At 36.9% G+C, this 24,174-nt stretch overlaps 1 protein-coding gene across 1 annotated transcript in view; it reads right to left on the reverse strand.

The window, feature by feature from the left end:
* The window catches only part of LOC118019583 (rhotekin-2), a 74,206-nt gene extending 51,716 nt beyond the window's left edge, over positions 1 to 22,490 (reverse strand). Inside the window, exons 1-3 of the mRNA XM_035018954.1 lie at positions 22,403 to 22,490; positions 15,509 to 15,705; positions 829 to 887 (exon numbers count right to left, since the gene is read on the reverse strand). Coding sequence (XP_034874845.1) covers positions 829 to 887; positions 15,509 to 15,705; positions 22,403 to 22,462 — 316 coding nt within the window. The 5' untranslated portion in view covers positions 22,463 to 22,490. The remainder of the gene's footprint in view (positions 1 to 828; positions 888 to 15,508; positions 15,706 to 22,402) is intronic.
* Positions 22,491 to 24,174: the final 1,684 nt, after the last annotated feature.

Raw genomic sequence — 24,174 nt, forward strand, 5'->3', positions numbered from 1 at the left:
AAACTGAGACAGCACAGCATAAGTGCCATCTAGTGGTAAAGGGTCTCCCATCTGGATTAGGAATTCAAAGAAAGAAAACATTTCCAGCTGGAATGGTAACAGGGAAGGTTCTATAGATGAGCAAACAGATCCTGAAGATAATATAGTTATTTCAAGAGCTAATTTGGTGTCAGAAGTAGGCAGTGTATTGACAGAAAAGGGAGAGAAATGTCTGGCTAAGCAGACACTTTATGTACAGGAGTAGAAGATATGGCTAGAAAAATAGTTGGGTCAGAATGGAAAACTCTTGAGGCGGGAAGTTTGGTTTTTATCCTATGGAAAACAAGAAGCAGTCATCCATCCAATCAATATCCAAGGAGCAATTACTATGTGTAAGCACTGTTTTGGCTTCAGGGTATACAGTGATGAACAAAACATAGTTCCAACCCTCATGGAACTCTAGCCTGGACAAACATAGAAATGCTATTGAAACTTCTGAGCAGAAAAGGAATGGAGTCAAAGATTTGAGTCTGTAGCCCAGCCCAACCACTTACAGGAAGTCTGAGTCTAGAAAAAGAGAACTATCCTACCTATTTCACAAAACTTCACTGAAGAGAAAACTGCATAATATATATAATACATATGAAACAGCTTTCTCAAACTGTAAAATCTTACATAAATGTACAGCAGAGTGATGAAAACAGTGTTTTAGAACAACTATAGATAGAGGCATGCAAAATAAAATGAAGGAAAAAAAAATGGATGCAGGGAGTTAAAAGCCCACGAATTCTAAGAAGGCACTTAATAGAATTTATTCAGCAATATAAAAACAATCCATCTATAGCATACCTGATATGGCAATCTTTCCTTTACATGCTGTCCGTTCTTTACTGTCAAAATTCACATCACTGTCAAAAGGAAAAAACCTAATGAAGAAAAGATCTTTTCTAATAAGCAATGTTTTAACAATCTTTCACAAATGCCTAAATATTAAAAACAGACACCTATCCGAACATAATAATGACTTCCAGTTAACATAAACTACTTCACTCAAACTTCACCGTGTTTAGTCAACAGCTAGCTGCCTTTGAGAGAAATATATAGAGACATTCTCTTTCATTTTTCATATAAGCTTTACATTCCCTGAAGATTATATACTGGCTTACCCTACAATGAAAGCCTTCTGTGAACACTTATTTATAAGCAAGATGTGCAGTATTTGTCCAGGTCCTAGGAAGTGTAATACCTTGGATCACCTTTCATAAATTACATTTCTAGCTTACCAGATTATAGTTGCCTGAAAAAGCTAAAGAGCTTCCCAACCATGAATTTGCTGCTCAGTAGTACTTTATCCTTATAAAAATCTAACAAATATCAAAAAATTTATCTCTGCTATATATTTATATGCAGTAATATATATCATTCCTTTGAAATTCAAAAAACTATATACTAAAACAATAAATTAACTCAGACACTAAAGGAAGGGAGTGGCTCTGCAGAGAATAAAATATGGAGTAAAACATTGTCATGACAACAGAAAAAGTCTCAAGTAAAATTTTTGGTATATAAGACACTCCCAGATCTGACTTTAGAATATACTATTACCATAAAAAAAATTCAAAATAGTTATCTCCTGGTAAATCAAATCAATCCCACCCTTGAATATTTTTCCAGTATCTTATTTCCTAATATCCCACATTTAGAAATTTGCATTGCCATTTCTAGAGCAATATTTCCCAGAGTATTCTGCTTTGCACTTTCTTGGGGGTGAGGATGGGTCTCGACTTAATTTGGCTAGCTAATTAACTACTGGCTAATTTAATTAGGTACTTCAAATAATGTTATAAGATTAAAACTTTTCATCTGAATACACTGTTGGATTCTTTTTTTTTATTATGTTATGTTAGTCACCATACAGTACATCATTAGTTTTTGATGCAGTGTTCCATGATTCATTGTTTGCATATAACACCCAGTGCTCCATGCAAAACATGCCCTCCTTAATACCCATCACCGGGCTAACCCATCCCCCCAATCCCCTCCCCTCTAAAACCCTCAGTTTGTTTCCTGAAGTCCATTGTCTCTCATGGTTTTTCTCCCCCTCAGATTCCCCGCCTTCATTTTTCCCTTCCTTCTCCTAATGTCCTCCATGCTATTCCTTATGTTCCACAAATAAGTGAAACCATATGATAATTGACTTTCTCTGCTTGACTTATTTTACTTAGCATAACCTCCTCCAGTCCCATCCATGTTGATGCAAAAGTTAGGTATTCATCCTTTCTCATGGCTGAGTAATATTCCATTGTATATATGGACCACATCTTTATCCATTCATCTGTTGAAGGGCATCCCAGCTCTTTCCACAATTTGGCTACTGTGGACATTGAGCTGCTATGAACATTGGGGTGCATATGGCCCTTCTTTTCACTACATCTGTGAAAAGGTAAATCTTTGGGGTAAATAACCAGTAGTGCAATTGCTGGGTCATAGGGAGCTCTATTTTTAATTTTTTGAGGAACCTCCATACCGTTTTCCAAAGTGGCTGTACCAACTTGCGTTCCCACCAACAGTGTAAGAGGGTTCCCTTTTCTCTACAACCTCTCCAATATTTGTTGCTTCTTGCCTTGTCCATTTTTGCCATCCTAACTGGTGTAAGGTGGTATCTCAATGTGGTTTTGATTTGAATTTCCCTGATGGCTAATGATGATGAACATTTTTTCATGTGTCTGTTAGCCATTTGTATGTCTTCTTCAGAGAAGTGTCTTTTCACGTCTTCTGCCCATTTTTTGACTTGTTTTTTGGGTGTTGAGTTTGAGAAGTCCTTTATAGATCTTGGAAATCAGCGCTTTGTCTGTAGTGTCATTTGCAAATATCTTCTCCCATTCTGTGGGTTGCCTCTCTGTTTTGTTTTTGTTGACTGTTTCCTTTGCTGTGTAGAAGCTTTTTATCTTGATGAAGTCCCAAAAGTTCATTTTTGCTTTTGTTTCCCTTGCCTTTGGAGACGTGTTTTGAAAGAAGTTGCTGTGACCGATGTCGAAAATGCTACTGCCTGTGTTCTCCTCCAGGATTTTGATGGATTCCTGTCTCACATTGAGGTCTTTCATCCATTTTGAGTTTATCTTCGTTATGGTGTTAGAGAATGGTCGAGTTTCATTCTTCTGTAAATAGCTGTCCAATTTTCCCAGCACCATTTATTGAAGAGACTTTTTTCCGTTGCATATTTTTTCCTGCTTTGTCAAAGATTATTTGACCATAGAGTTGAGGGTCCATATCTGGGTTCTCTATTCTGTTCCATTGGTCTGTATGTCTGTTTTTGTGCTAGTATCACACTGTCTTGGTGATCACTGCTTTGTAATATAGCTTGAAATCCGGCAACGTGATGCCCCCAGCTTTTTCTTTTTCAACATTTCCTTGGCAATTCAGGGTCTTTTCTGATTTCATACAAATTTTAGGATTGTTTGTTCCAGCACTTTGAAAAATGCTGTTGGTATTTTGATTGGGATGGCGTTGAATGTATAGACAGCTCTGGGCAGCATAGACATTTTAGCAATGTTTGATTCTAAGAGAGCTTTTGGAGAAAGATTGGATGGGATTCTGAAGTGTAACTAATTTTCAGAAGAGTATGACACCATCTCATCGCATTTCAGTAGGCATGTTAAAATGATTGCATAGATATTCTTTATTATACATCAAGATTTGAAGACAATATATCAGTCTACTTCTCTTACTCTTACTGGATTAAGCACATAAGCACTTTAGGGAAATATAGTCCATATGAGCTGAAATAATATACTGATATACTTAAGTTGATAAACTTACATAAGACATGTATATAGTATTTATAGAACTACATGTGAGGTATAACTGAAGTAATGTAGTAGACTTAAAACCATAAATTTCTCAGGGCACCTGGGTGGCTCAGATGGTTGAGCGTCTGCCTTCGGCTCAGGTCATGATCGAGTCCCACATCGGGCTCCCTGATCCTTAGGAGCCTGCTTCTCCCTCTGCCTCTCTCTCTCTCTGTCTCTCATGAATAAATAAATAAATAAAGTCTTTAAAAAAAAACAAACCATAAATTTCTCAAGATCCTATCTAATTTCTTTGTGGTCACATTAGTATTTAAGTTAAAACAGGGAATTCACTAAGTAAAAATAAAAGTACTCATTGATTACTTAAAAATAATATTTCATTGAATCATAAATTTTAAGTCAAGTTCAATATTTTATACTCAAGTTTAGTTGGAGAACTGAACTTGTCATGTTGAAGAACATTAGCTTGCTTATTAGTTCATCACAGAGTGAAAATTTCAATTGACTAGCCTACTCTAAGGCACACTAGAAATCAAACACAAATCTCAATTTCCTCAAATTGGTATAAGAAATACAATATATATACAGTTGGCTGGCACTTGTAAGTAATATTTCTAAAAACACCTTCTATATGAGCAATGCATAATATAAATTCCTAAAATACTTATTTCAATGAAGAAACACAAGAAAGCTCTAATATGGTGAGTAACTTGAGTATTATGGAATAGGTCATAGATTATGCTAAAGTTGAGATCCATTAGGTATTACTAAATTGGATTAAATGTGATGCTTTTGCAGGTAAGTGAAATTCTGAAATATAAGAACCACCAAAAGCAAACTTGCTGAAAATTTACCACAAAAAAAAAAAAAAAAAAAAAAAATCCCCCCAAATGATTTAACCACACGGCAGAGTACATACGGCTTTCTTCTCTGTAATCATAATATACTTGCATAGGCATTTCCAGGGCCAGCCAACAAACTTATTATACATAAATATTATCAAACTATAATTTAAATCCATTTAATCATATAATCTTACAGAATAATTAAATCTGTTTTTTTTTTTAAATGAGAGACACACTGAACTAATTCAGCCTCATTTTGCTGAAGCCTGAATTATTTTCAATTCAAATAACTCCTCAAACTGTTATTTAGGGTGCTAAAATGTGATGTTTTCCTAATTAATCCAAATTGACAATAAAATTGTTAAACATTCTGTTTAATAATGTGCTACTGTAGCTAATAGTTTGCTACAGTTAAATAAATACTTGTTTGAAAATCTGCAATGTTAATGCCAATTCTAAACGCTACAATTAGAGAGCCAGCCTGAGGAAAAAGCAAATAACCACAAAATTATCCAAATAGAGGCACAGCTAAATAGTAGTGTACCTTATTCTTATAAACCCAGTTTAGAGTATTATTTTGGTGAGACTTATAAATGTTAATTTAAAAGATAATGATAAAAATATTAAAGACAAACTTTTAATTTTGCTTTTTACTTAATTTCTGCCTGTAGGTAAATAAAGTGACCAACAGAGGGTGCCAATCAACCACTTTGTTGCTCAAAAATCTGTATTAAAATTGACTAAGTACAGATTATCCTATTTTATATTATTCAATATGGGAATTTAAAATAGCATTTATTTGCCAAAATTAACAAGGTATAATTAGAAATTAAACAACTATGGAAGTATTTTATATTTTCTTAATGAAGTACTAAGAGAATTCTAACTGGGATTCTATTATTTGGAAGCAGGTTATAAAATCCTTCACCTCTTATGCAAATATGTGAAAACTATGACATTCGGAAGTGCTTAATGTGGAATTTAAAACATCTTAAATTATGTGGTATAAAATTAATAACTTTCTAAGTATCTTAAATTGGGAAGATGAGGTTTCTATTTCAAACCTTGACATAACAAACTCAATCGACACAAAATAATATAAAGTTTAAAAAATAAAGTCAGCAATGTTTTTAATATACCATGTTTTATTGTAGAAATACCAGGAGTACACAATTTTCACTTGCCATCTATACTTTTTCTTTTTTCAGTTTATTAGTGTTTAAGCAATATATTAGGCAACTGGATTATAAGAAACTGGTTAGTGTGGCATTATTAAAATCACAATTACATTGAATGATATGCATAATTAGGTGCTACAAATGACTTTGACTAATAGTATTTTTATAAAACCAAATAAAGTATTTCAGAAGTTAAGACAAGAGATATATTTGCAGGATGGGATAGGAGAGAATATTATTGCTAGAATGTAAGCTCTGTAAGGATTTCTTTCATCTATTTTGTTCACTGCTGAATCACCAGTACCTGGTATACAGCTTAGTACCTTCTAAGACAATAAATGTTTAGTGAATACTGAATGAAGTGAAATATATGTGGCCATTTTGATGGATGAGGGAGTATTTAGTAGATTCAGTCTGAATCTTTGGTCTGATTCTTACCATCAGTAACTAGTTATGCTAAAGAGTTGCTGTTAACCTCTTAGCCTCAGCATCGTCATCTGTAAAATAGGAGAAATATCTACTTACCTCATAGGTACTGAATGAAATAATATTTTAAATGTATTCTATGTCATTCTTAGATATGTTACACAAATATAAGGATTACTTTGTATTTGTATTTTTGGCCTCAGTATTTAACTTGGAGCTCATGTGGAAAAGGCACTAAAACATTTGTTAGGGTGAGCAGAGTATGGGGACACCTGGGTGGCTCAATCGGTTAATCGTCTGCCTTTGGCTCCGGTCATGATCCTGGGGTCCTGGGATCAAGTCCCACATCGGGCTCCTTGCTCAGCTGGGAACCTGCTTCTCCCTCTGCCTGCTCTGCCTGCCGCCCCCTCTGCTTGTGCTCTCTCTCTGACAAATCAACAGATCAACAAGGAAAGCAAATAAAATCACCTGTGGCCCATACTTTACAGCATAACTACAAAACAGAGACTAAACAAACTACAATTTACATATACGTGGGGAAATTGACAACTGAAACCGTCAAAGCCAGCTCCTGGAGGTCAGGTACCCATTGCAAAACACAATATCAACTTATGATCTCTCCTAGAAGAAAAGACAATGGATATAAGACCTGATGGATACCGTAGCCCTGGCTCCTAGAGAGTTGAAAGGGACTCCAAAAGAATTCTGGTTCAGAAATTATTAGTCTTATGGAGAAGAAAGACACACAGTGAAACAGGTATCCTTTAAAGGTTTGGCCATGAAAAAAAAGAAGAAGAAGAAGAAAAAGAAGAAGAAAGCAATCGAAGTTAAAAGCCTTAAAAAACAAAATACTATAAAAAAAATCAGGAAACCAACTAACCAACATCTCAAAGGCATCATTTATTAAAGAGACTGCTCTCACTTGGCCATAAATCATCACTTGGCCCAGGAAAACTCTACATCCTGCATATTTAACTAGGGACGAAAAAAAAAAAAGGACCCAAACATCCATAGAAAGCTACCACAAAATGAAAACAGGAGGAGTCAAAATGCTTCAGCTGATAAAAATACTCCATCAACCACTCTCCAAAAAATATAAAGTAACAAAAACATGATATTCCAAAATGAATTAAGTGCAATTTAATAAGCTATTATAAATATGAGGAAGTGAGGAATCTGAAATCTTTATATCTCATACTAATAAAGGATAAACAATAGGTAAATATGCAAAAAAAAAAAATGAGAGTAAGAACAGGAAAGAAATTGGAAAAAGGAAAATAAAATCATTTCTGAAATGAAGAGTAAAATACCAAGTGCCCAAGGATGAAGACATAAAACTGAAAGTACATTAAGGGACATAGTGGATGAGAATGAAAAGAGCCAAAAGACAAAAATGAGATAAAGATTTTTAAAAACATCAAAGAGAAAGTGATAGACATAGAAGACAGGCAAAGAAGATCCAACTTATGTGTAATTGGAGTCTTTGAATAATAAAAACAAAATAATGAGACAATTAATGCTTTATTCTAGAGGCTTTAACTCTAGGAAAACTGAAAATAAAAGAACTGAATCTACATACTGAAAGAGTCCTAAGCGAGCCAAAATGCTCAGCCTTTAAACATACCCCAATAAAATTATCTGACTTTAAGACAGTGAAAAGTATTTTCAGCCTCTAGACAAAAAGACCAAGTCATTTACAAAGGAAAGAAAATTAGACATTAGATTTCCTGATAAGACAACAGAGGAGTGTGGTTTTTAAGAAAAAATGCTTCTTTCAGGAAAGAAGCATTGGCCAAGTATTTTGTATACAGCCAAGCTGTGCTTTTAAGTTCAAACACTAAAGAAAAGCACTTTAAACATAAAAGAATGTGAAGAAAGCTATGCTCACATTGAAAAATCTACTAGATCATAACCTTTCTCCAAATAAGAGATGATTTTGGAAAGTACAAAAGGACAGGTAGTGAATGTTATACATATTTAAGAGTAGATCAGAGACTAAAAAAAAGGTGAGAGACAAGTACAAGATTAGCATGTGAATAGTATCTACTCAACCAAAGGAGAAGACAGCCTAGAAAATAATAATAATAAACCAAAATAAAATAGAAAGATAGAGAAGGAAATAAATGGGAAAATAAGTTCACTGATCTCCCCACAGATGATAAGTGAAAACAAAATGATATCTTTTAAAGTAAAAAACAAAATAGTAAAAGCCTAAGTCAGGGGGAATTATATAATTTTTTTTTTTTAATATGAAGTTCCAGTAACTACTATAACCAGTAAAACTCTTCTTAAATTAAAAAAAATTAAAAAGAGCAGAACAAACCAAATACTAAAAGACAAACCACAATTATAATACACATAAGTTAACATAACATAAAAGAATATGACAAAGCTAAAATCAAGTATATCAGTAATATAAATGTAAATAGGCTTAAACCCCCTAGTTAAAGGATTTTCAGATACGCTCATAATGTAAAACCCAACTCTGGGATGAACACAGGAAACACACCTCCAACAAAGTGATTCATAAAGGCTAACATAAAGAGATGGGCAAAGATAAACCAAACAAACGCAAACACTAAGAATGCTTGCCGTTATGATCTTCTTGTTAAAAGGCAACCCCAGAGTTCAAGTCTAAAAAAGCACTATGAGACAACAGCAACAAAAGGACACTTTATAATACTAAAGGCTGCAATTGACAATATGTATGTAACAAGTGCAAAGATACCAAATGTTTCATAAAACAGAAAGTATCAAATATAAAAGGCGTAAGACAGAAAAACCTTAATAACAAAAATCTCAACCTATCTTTCAGTCCAAGATAGTTCAAGTGGTCAAAAAATAAGACTATAGAAGACTTTATTTTTTTTTAAGATTTTATTTATTTGAGAGAGAGAGAGCACAGCTGGGGGAGAGGCAGAGGGAGAGAGAGAGAAGCAGGCTCCCTGAGATCAAGGAGCCCTATGCAGGGCTCGATCCCAGGACCCTGGTATCATGACCTAAGCCGAAGGCAGACGCTTAACCAACTGAACCACTCAGGTGCCCCTATAGAAGACTTTAAAAACAATCAATAACATAGATCTTTTGAACATTAAACTTTGTATCATGGTAAAAAGAAATATAACTTTAAAAGCCCATGCAAGTTATGAAAATTGACTATATTAAGTCAGAAAGAAAATTACAAAATATTCCTTAAAGTAGAATTAAAAAAAATCTGTTTGATCAAGATATAAAATGAATTCCTCTTTGGTAATGTCCAAGTACCTCATATTAGAAAAACTCTACCTCTCCCTCTTCTGTTTCCCATAGAAAACAACATAAAATCCAGAAAAACTACTTAAAAAACAACTAACTGAAAGGATTGGCAAGCAACCAAAAGTAAGAAATTGGAGAAGAGTCAACACTACAAAGGAGTGGCACCATGGTATAGTCATACAATGGAATACTACTTATCAATAAAGAGGAGCAAATCACTAGTTACATAATGAATCTTAAAAGTATGATGCTGAAGGAAAAACGAGTATATACTAGACAATTCCATTTATATTAAGCTCTAGAACAGGCAAAACCTATGGTGGAAAAAAAAATCAGTTAACAATGCTTGCCTCTTAGAGTGAGGGGCAGAGGTAGGTACTACTAATTCAGAGTTGGAGAAAAAGAAACAGGACGTATCCAAGAAGTATCATTTATTCCAAGGGTAAAAAAAAAAAAAAGGCAAATTCAAATTGAAACAATAGATGACTCTGTTTATGAAACTGTTAACATAACCATTCAGAAAGAAAAAGATATTTTTTTTATTCTTATGTTAATCCCCATACATTACATCATTAGTTTTAGATGAAGTGTTCCATGATTCATTGTTTGTGCATAGAAAAAGATAATTTTTAAGTAACTTTTAATCATGGTCTCCTGCCTGTCCACAGGAATGTACACATGTTTGCCTGTACATAGACACACACACACACACACAATGAACTTTCTTTGAATTACATCACAAAAAATAAGGTGAATTGATGGATTAACAGAAGGATGAATTTAGAATAAAGCAAATATAGTTAAAATATTAATTGTAGAATCTAGGTGGTGGGTATATGAGTCTTCATTGTACAATTCTTTTAACCTTTTTGTATGTTGGAAAATTTCATAATTTCTATATGTTGGGAAAGAACTGCAAAGAAATCCTGAACTTGTCTATGCCTATGATTACTGTCAGTAATCATATTAATACTAAAATTATGAAACTACTTTACATAATTATATAGTTAAACAAATAAGGAAAAAGATTACTGTTACTAGGACTTAAGGTTTTCAGAATAAGTAAAAAGATAAATATAAAATAATTCAAGAAAACAAAAACCTACAAATATCAATTTAAACTCACAATTTTTAAAAAAATCTCTCCCATAGCTATGTCTACTAAAAAGGTTTAAAATCAATGATCCCCAGTAACAATGGGCACACCCAGTGCCCAGATCTTGATTTCAAAATACCATTTGCCAGTGAAGGGAACCAGGACCCATTAGATAAATGGCTGATTCTAGGTGTGAGGCACAGAAAATACAAGGCAAGCCTAGGTCATCTTTTTGTGCTAGAAAGTAAGAAAGTTCTTAAGGACTAATAAAGGCAAGTCAAAAGAATAAAAATGTCAGTCTGAAGGAACTTCCATCAAACAAATTTGAGACAATTTATCTGTCAAAAGACTAATGACTATAAATGATAACACACTGAATAACAATCCATGAATCTATGGAGAGAGAAAGGAGAGCAATGCCCTTCCTTAAAGAAGATTAACTGCAAAGTGTAGAAAAAATAATAGGGTTAGATAATCACTATTTGCAAACCCCATTATAATAATGTAGGTGAGGATCATAAATGTATATAACCACTAAGTGAAAGCTAGTTAGATAACAGAATATTCTCCTAGTCCCAATATAATGTCCCAAAGATTACTTAGGAATTGCAAAGGAAAAACCATTATATTACAAAGGAGAAATCAAGCAACTGCCATCCAAACCAAGGGATCAAACTGCAGCACACAGAGTGGTAAATCCCATCACATTCACATCGACAGCACAGATCCTACCCAACCTCCCCTCAAAAGATTCTAGCCAAAAAAATATTTAACCTGAGTCTTATGAATAAGCCTTTAAACCCAAATTCCAGATACAGCAAAAACAGAAAATAGGAGAAAAGTTTCAATGATACTACAAAGAGCTAATTAAATAAATAGAAAATGCAGGATATTTTTAAAGGATATTTTTTTAAAGTGTAGACTCTGCAAAGCATTAATGGCAAGAAGTCTTTATAAAAAATAAAATGATTAAAAGAAAATAAAGAGTCATAACCAAATGTACTACATGAACTTTGATTGAGTTCTGGTTTGGGAAAAACAACTATAAAGGATTTTCTTTTAACAACTAGCTGAAAGTGAATTCAGACTGAATATTAGATGATTACTATGGAATTATTGTTAATATTTTACATATGATAATCATATTTTGGCTATGTAGCAGAATGCTTGTTTTTAGAACCATTGAGATGTACATGCCATGTTGTCTGCAAATTATTTTCAAATGGATCAATACAAAAAAAGAAAAATGTATGTGTGTGCATGTGTATGTGTGTACATCTAATACAAAGACAGAAGGGAGAGCAGATGAACCTATACACTATTAACTGGTCCATCTAGGTAGAGAATATATTATTCTTAAAATTTTTATCATACTATTCTTACTATTTTTTTTACATATGAAAATTCCATAATAAAAAGTTGACTAAAAAACTGAACAAAGTAGGGAATAATACTTGACAACATTTAACACAGCAAGCGTAGAGGACAACAAAAGTCAGAACTTAAGAATACGCATGAAGGTGACAAAAAGAATGCTGGGAAGTTTAAGAAGAGGTTTATATCTCTCAGTTTATAATGTGACATTTGCAAACACCTTAGCACAATTATCTGGCACCTAGAAGGCTGTCCGTTAACCCCCATTAACTTCCTCCAGGGTGAGGAGTCCTCAGGCTTTTGGGTCATCTGGGTTCATGTCCTAGCCACGTAGTCACTGTGTGTCCTTTGAAACAGTTATCTAATATTGCAAAGTCCCATTTGCCAAGTCTTTAATAGAGGTTTATGCCTCTCTCAGTTTATAACGTGATATTTGTGCACACCTTAACATAGTATCTGGCACCTGGAAATCTGTCAGTTAACTGTTCACTTGCCAGCTAGCCTTCTAAACTTTCCTGAATCTTGCTTCCCCCTTGCTTTTCAACTTTTGGCTTCATCTTGAGCCTCAACAAAACACAGCTCATCACTGCTCTTAAATAATCCATGGTCATCTTTCACCCTGAGCTTTTATTTTGCTATTTTTCTTTCTTGAAATGCTGCTTCTCTCTCCGCCTGCCACTCCCCCTGCTTGTGTTCCCTCTCTCACTGTGTCTCTCTCTGTCAAATAAATAAATAAAATCTTTAAAAAAAAAATTACAATTTCCAGTTACATTTGATCAGTGCAGATCATATCTGCACATGACAAAATGCAATTGTAAACAAAAGAATTCATAGGGAATATTCAGATTTCTTTAAAGAAATAATTTTATAATTAAGGGAGACAATTTTTTATAGGAATTATGAACAAATATATGTTAGTGCAAAGCTATTTTCATCTAATGAAGATAATCCCTAAAGAAACTGAAAATCATACACATTTCCAGTTGAGAGTCCCAAATATTTTTTCCTATCTTTTTTCTATCAATCCAATAAGGATTAAGTTTATTTAACATTTTTATAAATCAGTAACTTTAGAAAAGTCATACTACCAAATTAGGAAAACGGTCAATTCACAATTCACTAAAAATATGTAAAGAACATACATGTGGAGAACAGATAGGATTCCCAGAGGAGTATTTCATGTAACTGGGAGAGATGATGTAATAGCAAGGTTTTAGTCCCACCCTGTACTTTAACCAGGGCTTCTCAAACTCTTCCACTGAAACAGCCCCCTCCTGACAAAATGTCCTTAAAAAGGATGGAGAGGGGAGAACATATATCTTTGTGCGTAGAATAATTCAAATTATACCACAGTTCCAAATTTCTCATGTTTTACCCTAAAAATTCATGGTTATAAAGAAGATATGCCATATTTATCATGGCTTTTTGTATCTCCTGACACATAATCACGTACTCTCAGTGATATATGTGACCCAGTTTGAGAGGCACGGACTTAAACCAAGGTATGTCCATCTGAAAAAATATTTTCCTAAATTACGACACAAGAATAATTTCATTTTATAATGTCAGGGATAAATAATAATGAAAATTATTTGACATTTGTTGAATAACAATTATGTAAAAAGTATTAGATTAGGTTTTTAATATAATCTTAGTTTTAGAAAGATTTTTTTTTTTTTTTAAGATTTTATTTATTTATTTGAGACAGAGAGAATGAGAGAGACAGAGAGCACATGAGAGGGGGGAGGGTCAGAGGGAGAAGCAGGCTCCCTGCCGAGCAGGGAGCCCGATGCGGGACTCGATCCTGGGACTCCAGGATCATGACCTGAGCCGAAGGCGGTCGCTTAACCAACTGAGCCACCCAGGCGCCCAATATAATCTTAGTTTTAAAAATGTAAATATTATCTTGCCAACCGTAATGAAGGAACTGAGGCCAAAGAGATTAAATAGCTATCCAAAAGCAGTACAGTGAATAAATATTAGTTACTTCGTACACAAGTCTTTATTATATCACAATCTCATCAACATTTTATTTTTACAAATATCTTTTTCTGGGGCGCCTGGGTGGCTCAGTTGGTTAAGCGACTGCCTTCGGCTCAGGTCATGATCCTGGAGTCCCGGGATCGAGTCCCGCATCGGGCTCCCTGCTCGGCAGGGAGTCTGCTTCTCCCTCTGACCCTCCTCCCTCTCATGCTCTCTGTCTCTCATTCTCTCTGTCTCAAATAAATAAATAAAATCTTTAAAAACAAAAACAAAACAAAAATCTTTTTCTGTAACCTGTGTTTTTATCTTATGTATCTATTTAGTGGAGGTGTACTGTGAACAGCACAACGGCCACTAAGATATAAAAAGAAATTCTTCACTAGTGCTAGAGCTTTAAGACTAATCAACAATGGGTGATGTAAGACCATTTATATTAGAAAAGAGACCAACAAAGTTGAGTCAATTCTTAGGTTCAAGAAGACTTGGCATTATGAAGCACTGGGTGTTACATGCAAACAATGAATCATGGAACACTACATCAAAAAAAATAAAATAAAATAAAAATAAAAAATAATAAAAGTCAAAAAAATTTAAGAAAGAAAAAAGGGGATAGATGGATCAGTACAGCAAAATATTGAAAATTATTTAACCTAAGGATGGATATATGGGTGTTAATTACTCAACAGTCTCTTCTTTTGCGCATGTTTGAAAACTTTGATGATAAAAAGTTGAAGTAAAAAAAAAGACTTGGCATTGTAAATGGGATAGGATGTAAATTTTATTTACAAATAAATCCTAGACCTGATCCAAAATGGCAGCACAGAGTAACCGAGAGAACAAGGACCAGAAGGTACTCAGCAAATCCTAAGCAACCTCTCGTTAGCATGTCACTAGCCAGTGACATGTCCTTGAGTAAGTTGCTTGCCTCTCTAGGACTTATGTTCACCATATGAAAGGAGTGTGCATTTCAATTTCTACACTTAAGTTTCCATTACTCTCAGCTAGCACCTCTTTATTAGCATTTTTAAGCAATTTTTTTAATTCACATTTCTATATACTCAACTATCAGTCTTGGTCCTTTTTTTTTTTTTGAAGATTTATTTATTTACCATTTGAGAGAGAGAGAGTGAGCTTGTGGGGAGAGGAGCAGACCGAGAGGGAGAGAATCTCAAGCAGACTCCCACTGAGTGTGGATCCCGAGACGATGCTCACTCTCACAACCTTGAGATCCTAACCTGAACTGAAATCAAGAGTCAGAGGCTTAACCGACTAAGCCACCCAGGGGCCGTAGTCTTGGTCCTTTTTAAAATATTCCCTCAATTCTTGCTTCTTAACCATCTTATAATCTGGAACACAACAAAACTGCCTAGTGAAAACTGCTAATAATATTAAGTTTACTCTGAGTTCTACTGCCAAAATGTTTATAATATCAGAGACTACTTTGGTATATTTATTTTTTAAAAGCTTTTGTGACTTGATAATTGACATTAAAATTAAATTATATTGTGTTCTTATTCAAACACTTGAGTGCATTAAAAGCCATAAGAAAACTATGCTACTAACCATCTTCCAGTTTGATTTGCAACCTGTTCTTCTAATTTCTGTAGCTCCGATGTGTAAGCCATTATTCGAGCATTGCATACCATGAGATTCTTAACTGCGTGCAAGATCTGGTCTTTCTGAGTGCTCAGAGAAAGGAGCTTCCATATTCCTTCTCGCATTCGAATTTCTAAATCTATTTTTTCTTGAATGCTGCAATCCTTAAAAAAAAGGAGAGAAAATATTCTTAAAAGATAGCAAAAATTCAAAATTATAACATTTATTTTTACCCCAATAGATGGAAAAGGTACTAGACATCATTTTAATGTTATAACATATTGAGAGAGTAACAAAGTTTTAATGTATAATAGCACAAAAGATATAGCTATTTGAAAATGCTCTTTGCAAACCTTAATTTCTTATTTTATTAGGAAGTCTTTACAATCTAGTGGAGAAACAGAACAGAAACAAGGGTGAGAAACATTACATATTCTTAGCATAATTTCACGAGGTTGGATAATGTCCCCCAAATATTCCTGTCCTCCCAGAACTGCAGAATGTGACCTTATTCGAATATAGGGTTTTGCAGATATAATTAGCTAAAATGAGGTCATACTGTAGTATGGGCCCAAACCCATTGGCTGGTGTCCTTATAGGAAAGCACATGAAGAAAGAGACACACACAGAGAGAACTACATGCAAAGACTAAAACAGAGATGGGAGTAATGAGTCTACAAGCCAACGACCACCAAGCAACCACCGGAAGCTGCAAAAGGCAAGGGAAGATTTCTTCCCACAGCCCTTAGCAGGAATATGGGCCTGCCAGTAGGTACCTTGATTTCATACTTCTGGATCCCAGAACAATGAGAGAATAAACTTCTACTGTCTAAAGTCACCCAGTTTTGGTAATTTGTTATAGGACAACCTCAGGAAACTAATACAATAATATAGTAACTAATGTAAACAATATAGCACATGCATATATTATATAGTTGTATTGTGGAATGGCAAGATGTGGTTGATGATTAACCAAGGGAAAATTTTCTAAAGGAGAAGATGCTGGAAAAGGGACTAAGGTTTAGCGGCTGTGGTAAGCAATGTAAATAAAATCTCAAAAGCAAGAGTGAAAACACTGTGCCCAGAAAATGTCAGAAGCTTTAGCTATCAGATGGAACAGAGATTCAGAATACATTTTGGATATGTTTACTTTAGTTTTAAGAGTCATCATGAAACTACTAAATCACTTTAGTACTGAAAGTCTTTTATTCCATACAATGATCTTGTAATGGCCTGGTTCTATATACAAGTTACACATGTAACATTAAAATTCTATAAACTGTATTGCTTTAATTCACAGTGGCTTTTTAAAAAATTAAAAATCATTGGATACTCTTTACTATACTACAAACATAATAATGCTCCAGTATGTCTATTTCTAAAAGTAAAGTGACCATCCTGGCTTCTGTGGTAAAAAATGAATGTTATAATTTACCTTTTAATTAGATCAAAATCTGTATCAAAAAATGTAAACGGAATCTAATAACAGAAGTTCCAGATATTAAAAAGACGATCTTTTCAAAAGGAAAACCTAAAAGTTAGGAGGGCAAGTCTATGAAAATAACCCTAAAAGAGAAGTTGCAGTAGATGATTTAACTTGACTATCCAAATCAATCAAATGCACTATTCATAAGCAGAAAAACAGATCTGTTTAATGACCTTCTGTAATTACATCATGTAATTACCACAAAAAAACCTTCTTTAGTAGTAGAACTCAAAACTGGTATACTATATAAATGTAGTTGTTTGCTTGTTTCCTTCTTTACACAAGGCTGAATTTCAACAATTCTGTTTCATCTTTTTATGACTTTGTCAGTCCCAAAGTAAATTCTTCTTTAATGTAATTAATAATTAATTATAAGAATTGTCCATGGGACCCATATGTGTATAGAAATAAGCTCTGGCAGACTGGTTAGTATTGGAGAGTGCATGCAGAGAACAATGTGAAACCAGGATGAATAGCTTTATCCCACAACTCAAATATAAACAAATACCATCTGCTGCCATTAAATTCAATTTTGCTTTTTAAATGTTACTGTGAGGCAGCCAGTTCAACCAGCGCAGCGGTTCTTAAAGCTGGCTGCACATTAGAATGTGGGGAAGGGCCTTATAAAAGTACCTAAGTTAAGACTCACCCCAAAACAATTAGACTCTCGGGAGGTGGAGCCTGAGTTTTTGTTTTTGTTTTGTTTTGTTTTTTTAAAGATTTTATTTATTCATTTGAGACACAGAGATACAGAGACAGAGAGAGAGCATGAGCAGGGAGAAAGGCAGAGGGAGAGGGAGAAGCAGGCTCCTCGCTGAGCCGGGAGCCCGATGTGGGGCTCGATCCCAGGACTCTGGGATCATGACCTGAGCCGAAGGCAGACGCTTAACCGACTGAGCCACCCAGGCGCCCGAGCCTGAGTTTTTGTTGGTGCTGTTTTTTTTAAGTTCCTCTGGTGATTCAATGTACAGCCAGGGTAGAGATCCACTGCTGTAGTACTTGAAATTCCATAGCAATCTGGAAAGTTGCAACAACCTCAAGGAACCAGCAGGTGGCCACAAACACATTAAAGAATCAGTTTGGGCTTCTAAGGTTTCCCTCTTATAAATGAAGATTATCTTCTTTTCATCACTTATTGATAGACTATAAAACTATAGAGGCTTGGGAAATAGTGCAGAAATGAAATGCAAAGTTAGGGCTTCTTTTTTTAAATCCCCTTATTTGTAAGGTTAAATATTCATTAAGGATATATGATAATGAGATATATCTAACATATTAACATTAGAATTCTATCCTTTAGAGCAGGGATTAGCAAACTATAGCCCAGTCAATGCTTGTCTTTTTGTAAATAAACTTGTACTGGGGCACAGTCACACCCATTTGTATTATCTAAGGCTACTTTCAAACTACATTGGCAGAGGTGAGTGATTTCAAATAAGACCACGTGGCCCACAAAGCTGAAAATATTTACCTACCTGTTCTTTTACAGAAAGAGTTCGCTGATCCCTAACCCAGCCAAATTAACATTCATAGTAAACTAGCTTACCTCTCCTATTCTACAGTGAGCAGATGTGGATCTGGGAGGGCTGACGTGAGTGGCATGAATTGTTAAGTGTATGTATGCTTTCGCATGTACTGCGGTGTAAAAAAAAAGAGAGAGAGAGAGCTGTGGTGTTAGCTAGTTTTGTGTTCCCCATGCAACTTTAGTACACATCTATACTTCACACACAGAGAAAAACCTCTCTAGTCAAGTGCTATTACTCCAGCCAAGAAAGTCTTTATGGAGTCAAAGAAGTTAATTTTAGTTAGTAAGGGGTGCAAAGTGCTCCTGCGGTAAGAGTTGATGTGCTATCCACAGTGAGAACAATGATCCTGTAATGAGAGCACAGACTGAGTGCTCAAGGATGATGCTTACTCAACCTCAAAGTGGAACAGGAGGAAGTTAAAATCCCTACTGCCGCTGCCTCAATCATAATGGCAGAGTTGAGACTGAGTAGGACCCCAGACAAAAGCATATACCCATATGAAAGCAAGTCTCCAGAAAGCAAAGAATGGGGGGAAAACCCCCCTCTTGCCATTTCTTCTTCAATTTTCTAAATGAGAGCTTCCTTGTAATCAAGTCAAATGAAGCTCATGACACTGTCCTGATCATGTAGGTATCTAAAGTCAGGCTAATAAAAATATACAGGGCAAGGCTAAAAATGAAATAGGGAAAGGACTTAAAAGTGCAATTGTAAATTATGTAGAAAACAGAAAGATACTGGGTTTGAAGAGCTAGAATGGGACAAAGGAAGTGCAAAGAAAATGGCCTTAGTTTTGAAACTAAGCACGGACTTTAAAAAAAAAAATGAAGTTGGGCTGCTAGTAAGACAACTGTAGTAATCCAGATAGAAACTATCACCCACACAATGGATATAGTTAAACCATGTTTGCTAAGTGACCATGATGAAAAAGACTGCAAAAGAGGATATATAGCATACATCCTTCTTCTAAAAGAAATTGCGTGTTATTTTAAGTATTGTTTATGTACAGAAAAAGTCTGGAAATCGTCAATAGTGGTCATTCTGGGGAATGGCATTAGAGAAAGAATTCTTAAATTCATGTTTCTGTATACGTTTACTTTGCTGAAATGAGATAATGAGACAGGGAAACTGAAGAACTCCATAAAAAATCTCCTTTTTGCTCCTTTTCCTGCTTCTATTCTTGCTAGGACTTGCACCCACACCCCACTTTACATATGCCTTGTAATGCAAAGAGTATTTCCTCCTTGTAAGGGACAAGGAGTTCATGATTTCTCTAGAACAGATAACATCTAAGGAAGACCCAGATGAGAATGACTGGAGGGATCTACCATATGTGTATTCCAGACCACCAGCGCTAGACATCTAGACGCGCTAGACATCTAGACACGAAGACACCCCCCGCCCCAACCCCAGCTCCAAGCAATAACACTTGGGTCCTCCTCTTTGTTCTAACCGGTTCTTGGATGCCTGAGAGGACACATACACCAGACCATCATCCTCAGTAAAAACCCCCAGACCCCAAACTAAGACAAGACTCATGCTCCTTGTCTTTCTGAGTTTCCTGGGCATTTGTCTGTATCTGCTCTCTCTATATCTTCAATGAACTTTTTCACCTCCGTGGGCTCATGTGAGAGTTCCATCCTGCAGGAAGCTAAGGACCCTCTGGGCTGGTCTTGCGAGACACCCCCCCACACACACACAACAACTGGGTCTTCTGACCCGGCCTGCTGGCACCAATAGCATTACTTCTTGAATTTCATTTTTATTAAGATTTCAAAAGCTTCAGTATTTGTAAGAAAAGGTAGGTGCCCCAACATCTCAGATGAATGGGACAGAAGATGGTAAGAAAAAGAGTTTTCTCTCAAGCACATTCTGAGTGTTGGGTACTATGCTAAGTATTTTAAAGAAGTTCTCAACTCCCAGCAACTTTCTGGAATAACCATCTTACCCATTTTACAACTGTGGAAACCAAGGACTTAGAAAAGACAGATAACTTATTCAAGGTTGTACAACAAGCAGAGTTGGATTTGACCTTAATCTGACTCTAAAGCCAATACTCTATGCTGTGTGTACTCATAGATGACTCCAAGGTTTGAGCAGAGGTGTTTCATAGTGTTACGACCACCCAATAATTTTTGGTCCTATCCTTATTAGATGGCAGGTTCATTAATATCAAAGGAAAAACAGCAAATAAAAATTCAGTTAGTGATGTATAAAATTCTCTTACTGACCCTCAGTAATAGGTTAAAACCTATTACTATTCTGCAGTTTTTATCCAAGATCCGAACAGAAGGAATTCCACAACTCGATTATTTGCTTTTCTTACTGCCTAAGAAAGCACTAAATACTGTACCTTTTCACATGAAAATAATCCAGCCTTGTGTATTTTTAAACATTTGTTTTCATTCCATGTAGCTAAACTTCTTTCATGACCTTACCCTCTTCTCTCTTTTGTGTAATTCCTAAATATTATTGCTGAACACAACAAAATAAATATACTTGAACGACTATACAAACACCTATGTAATACACACAAGAACCTCAACAGATTGCCAATTCACTAGAAATCAAGATTCTGTTAACAATCGGGACAGCCAGGGCGCCTGGGTGGCTGAGTCCTTAAGCATCTGCCTTCGGCTCCTGGAATTGGAGCCCCATATCAGGCTCCCTTTTTCAGCAGAAAATCTGCTTCTCCCTCTCCCATTCCCCCTGCTTGTGTTCCCTCTCTCGCTCTCTCTTTCTCTCTCTGTCAAATAAATAAAATCTTAAAAAAAAAAAAAAACAGAACAGAACAATTGGGACAGCCAAAGTACATAACGGATAGGACAGAAAAAGAAGTATTTTACATTAAAATGTTTGAAAATTTTGAAAATACTGGCATAAAACAGCATTACTAATAAAGGAGTTGGACTTTTCTGCATAATGATTCTTAATGTCTTACTTATTTTTCTCAGTGTTATTGAAGATTTACTAACAATGTTGCATCTACTGAGACTTCTAACAAAGACTAAGTTTCTAAGGAAAGGCTCTGCCAGGTTTCTAAGCAAAGATAATAGGCTGGACCATATAAAATTGCCACTAGTCTACCAATTTTGACCTACAAAACTGGTATTTTCATATGGTTTAATCTATCTCAGAAGTAGGTAAAAGAAGGTGGAGATTAAAACAGAAGTGAAGATCCAGCTTAAAGACATCAGTTTTAAGACTTTAAAATTATGGTTAAGGGGAAAATATAGCATTTTAATAACTGACTTCCCTACGAAAAAATGTTGGTCTCTATTAAGTAAAAAAGGTTTCTAACACACATTTTACATGGCGAAATAAAAACTATCAAGCTTCTTTCTTACCAATTCAAAAAGAATCCACTATCAAACCAACTTTTTCTAGAGTTCCAAGGTTGCACTTTGCTCCTCCACCCCGTCCCCTCAAGTTTCTGTCGTGCGTAGACAGCGCGCCAGTACTTGTGTTCCCGTCAAATCGAGTAAAAGCAACCTGGCCTCTCCTGGCCTCGAGGGCACTTCTCGGAAATCGCGGGGCCTCCCTTCCCCCGGCATCGCCTACACTGGGGGGTCCACACCCTGGAGGGTGGAGGGAAGCCGCGGGCAGGTGCGCCCGGAAACGCGCGGCGGAACTCTGGCATCGCTTCCCGATTCGGGTCTGCCTCCTCCATAAGAATCGGGGGCCGTGGGGGGTGAGGAGATTCCTAAGCTCCCTCGGGGCCTCAAAAGTCGGCCTCCTAGTCCTTCCCTTTGTTTCTGGCCACGGCTGAATAGGAGACGCGCGGTGGGGGTTTCTCGACGACGAGGCACAACGGTGGCTTGAGGACTCGAAGCCGGGCCCTTCCTCACTCACCTGCTGGGCGGGAAGGCCCGCCAGGCGGAGCTCGGGACCCCTCACGGCCTGCCCCTCCATCTCCAGCGCCACAGCCAAGGCCGCCGCCACTCCTCCAAAGGTAAGATTTGAAAAGCCCGCCGCTCGCTGGGGCCGCGGAGGACGCCAACCGCCGTCCCGGCCGCACCAAGTCCGGCCGCGGGGGGAGGGGCGCGGGGGGCTTGCCGCCGGAGGGCGCACGCGCAGTGGGAGCGCCCGCGCCCGCGCCTCCCGAGCTGGAAGCGGGCGGGGACCCGAGCTCTCCGTGCCCGCGGAGAAGTGGGAGCCGAGGGCCGACTTAAGGCCGTGACTGGGGCGTGGGCGGGCTTGGGACGGGAGTGGGCCGGGCGGTGGGGAGAGCGCCGGCCACCAAGCGCACCGGGCCCGGCACAGGGTTTCTGCTGGTGGCGTTCGAGGCACGCCCTTGGCGCTGAGTGCATTTTGCCTGCATCCCAGTGCAGGCTCTCCCTCCACAGCCCTCGGGCTGGCTGCAGTCCCTGCGTTCTTACGGACGACTCAGGGACACACGGTGTCACCAGGAGCCTATGGCCTCAGTCCCAGAGAACCAAGGGACACTGCTCCCAGCGCTCTCACACAGCACAGGGTCACTCGGAGACCAGGGCCCTATAACCCCGGCTGGTGAGATACCAAGGTCTTTTCTTTTGTCCCCAGTGTTTCTTTATAATTCCAGAGACCCCACCACACACACCCAAGTAGTCTGTTCTTCTTGCAAAGACTTCTTTCTTGAAAGCAGTTTATTCTTTTCTTGCAAAATACTTATTTCATTACTCCTTCCCCACCAGCATCCAAGGTGATAGCCGAATGACGTATTATTTTCCCAGAGCCCCATTTTTTGCTGTCCCTAAAGACCAATACAAAGACTGTTTTTCAAAAAAAGATTTTATGTATTTATTTGAGAGAGAGAGCGAGAGAGAGAGCCCGAACAGGGGGCAGGAGCAGAGGGAGAGAGAGAAGTAGACTCCCCACTGAGCAGGGAGCCCTTTGTGGGGCTTGATCTGTGGACTCTGGACCATACCTGAGCAGGAGGCAGACGCTTAACGGCCTGGGCCACCCAGGCACCCCCCACCCCAATACAAAGACTCTTTTTTAAAGAGTTTTATTATTAATCATAATGGGAAAGTATGGAATCTTTAAAAATAAAAATTGAAGTGCTAAACATTTCAGGCCCTTGTAAGATCCTTATAATCCATTGTCCTGGCCTATCCTGACTTACCCTTGAAAAGGCAACAGGACTCCTCTTTGACTTTTGACATTTTTTTCTCCTAAGTGCAAAATTAACCAAATAACCCTCCCACCATCACCTCATAGAAGGCCTTGGGCACTTTTCCTTCCATAAATTATCCACATTATCCACAAGGCTCTTTTTAAGCAGTTGGTTTGAAGATTTACTTCTGAAAAAATGAAGAGTGCCTGTCCCTTCAAATAGGTTATTTGAGGCCCTCTGGAAAAGATGATACTAGAAGCTTCCCAGCTAGGAATGACCCTCCCCTTACATTAGGAATGTATGGGTCATTAACAATGACCCATATCCTTACACACAACTATAAAATGTGTATAGCTCAAAATTACCAACAATGAGTTCACCTCATTCTCTTCAAACACAGATCTGAATTCCAAAGTCATTAGGTACCCTTCCCCCAATGCACACCCCTCTCTTCTGCTTACCACTTTGTGGTATAATTATCCCCTATTCAAAATGAACTGCATGAGCCTAGTAGAGTACCTGACTCATA

Source organism: Mirounga leonina, unplaced genomic scaffold (genome assembly GCF_011800145.1).
Source record: "Mirounga leonina isolate KUSES-001 unplaced genomic scaffold, KU_Mleo_1.0 Mir_108, whole genome shotgun sequence".
Taxonomy (NCBI): domain Eukaryota; kingdom Metazoa; phylum Chordata; class Mammalia; order Carnivora; family Phocidae; genus Mirounga; species Mirounga leonina.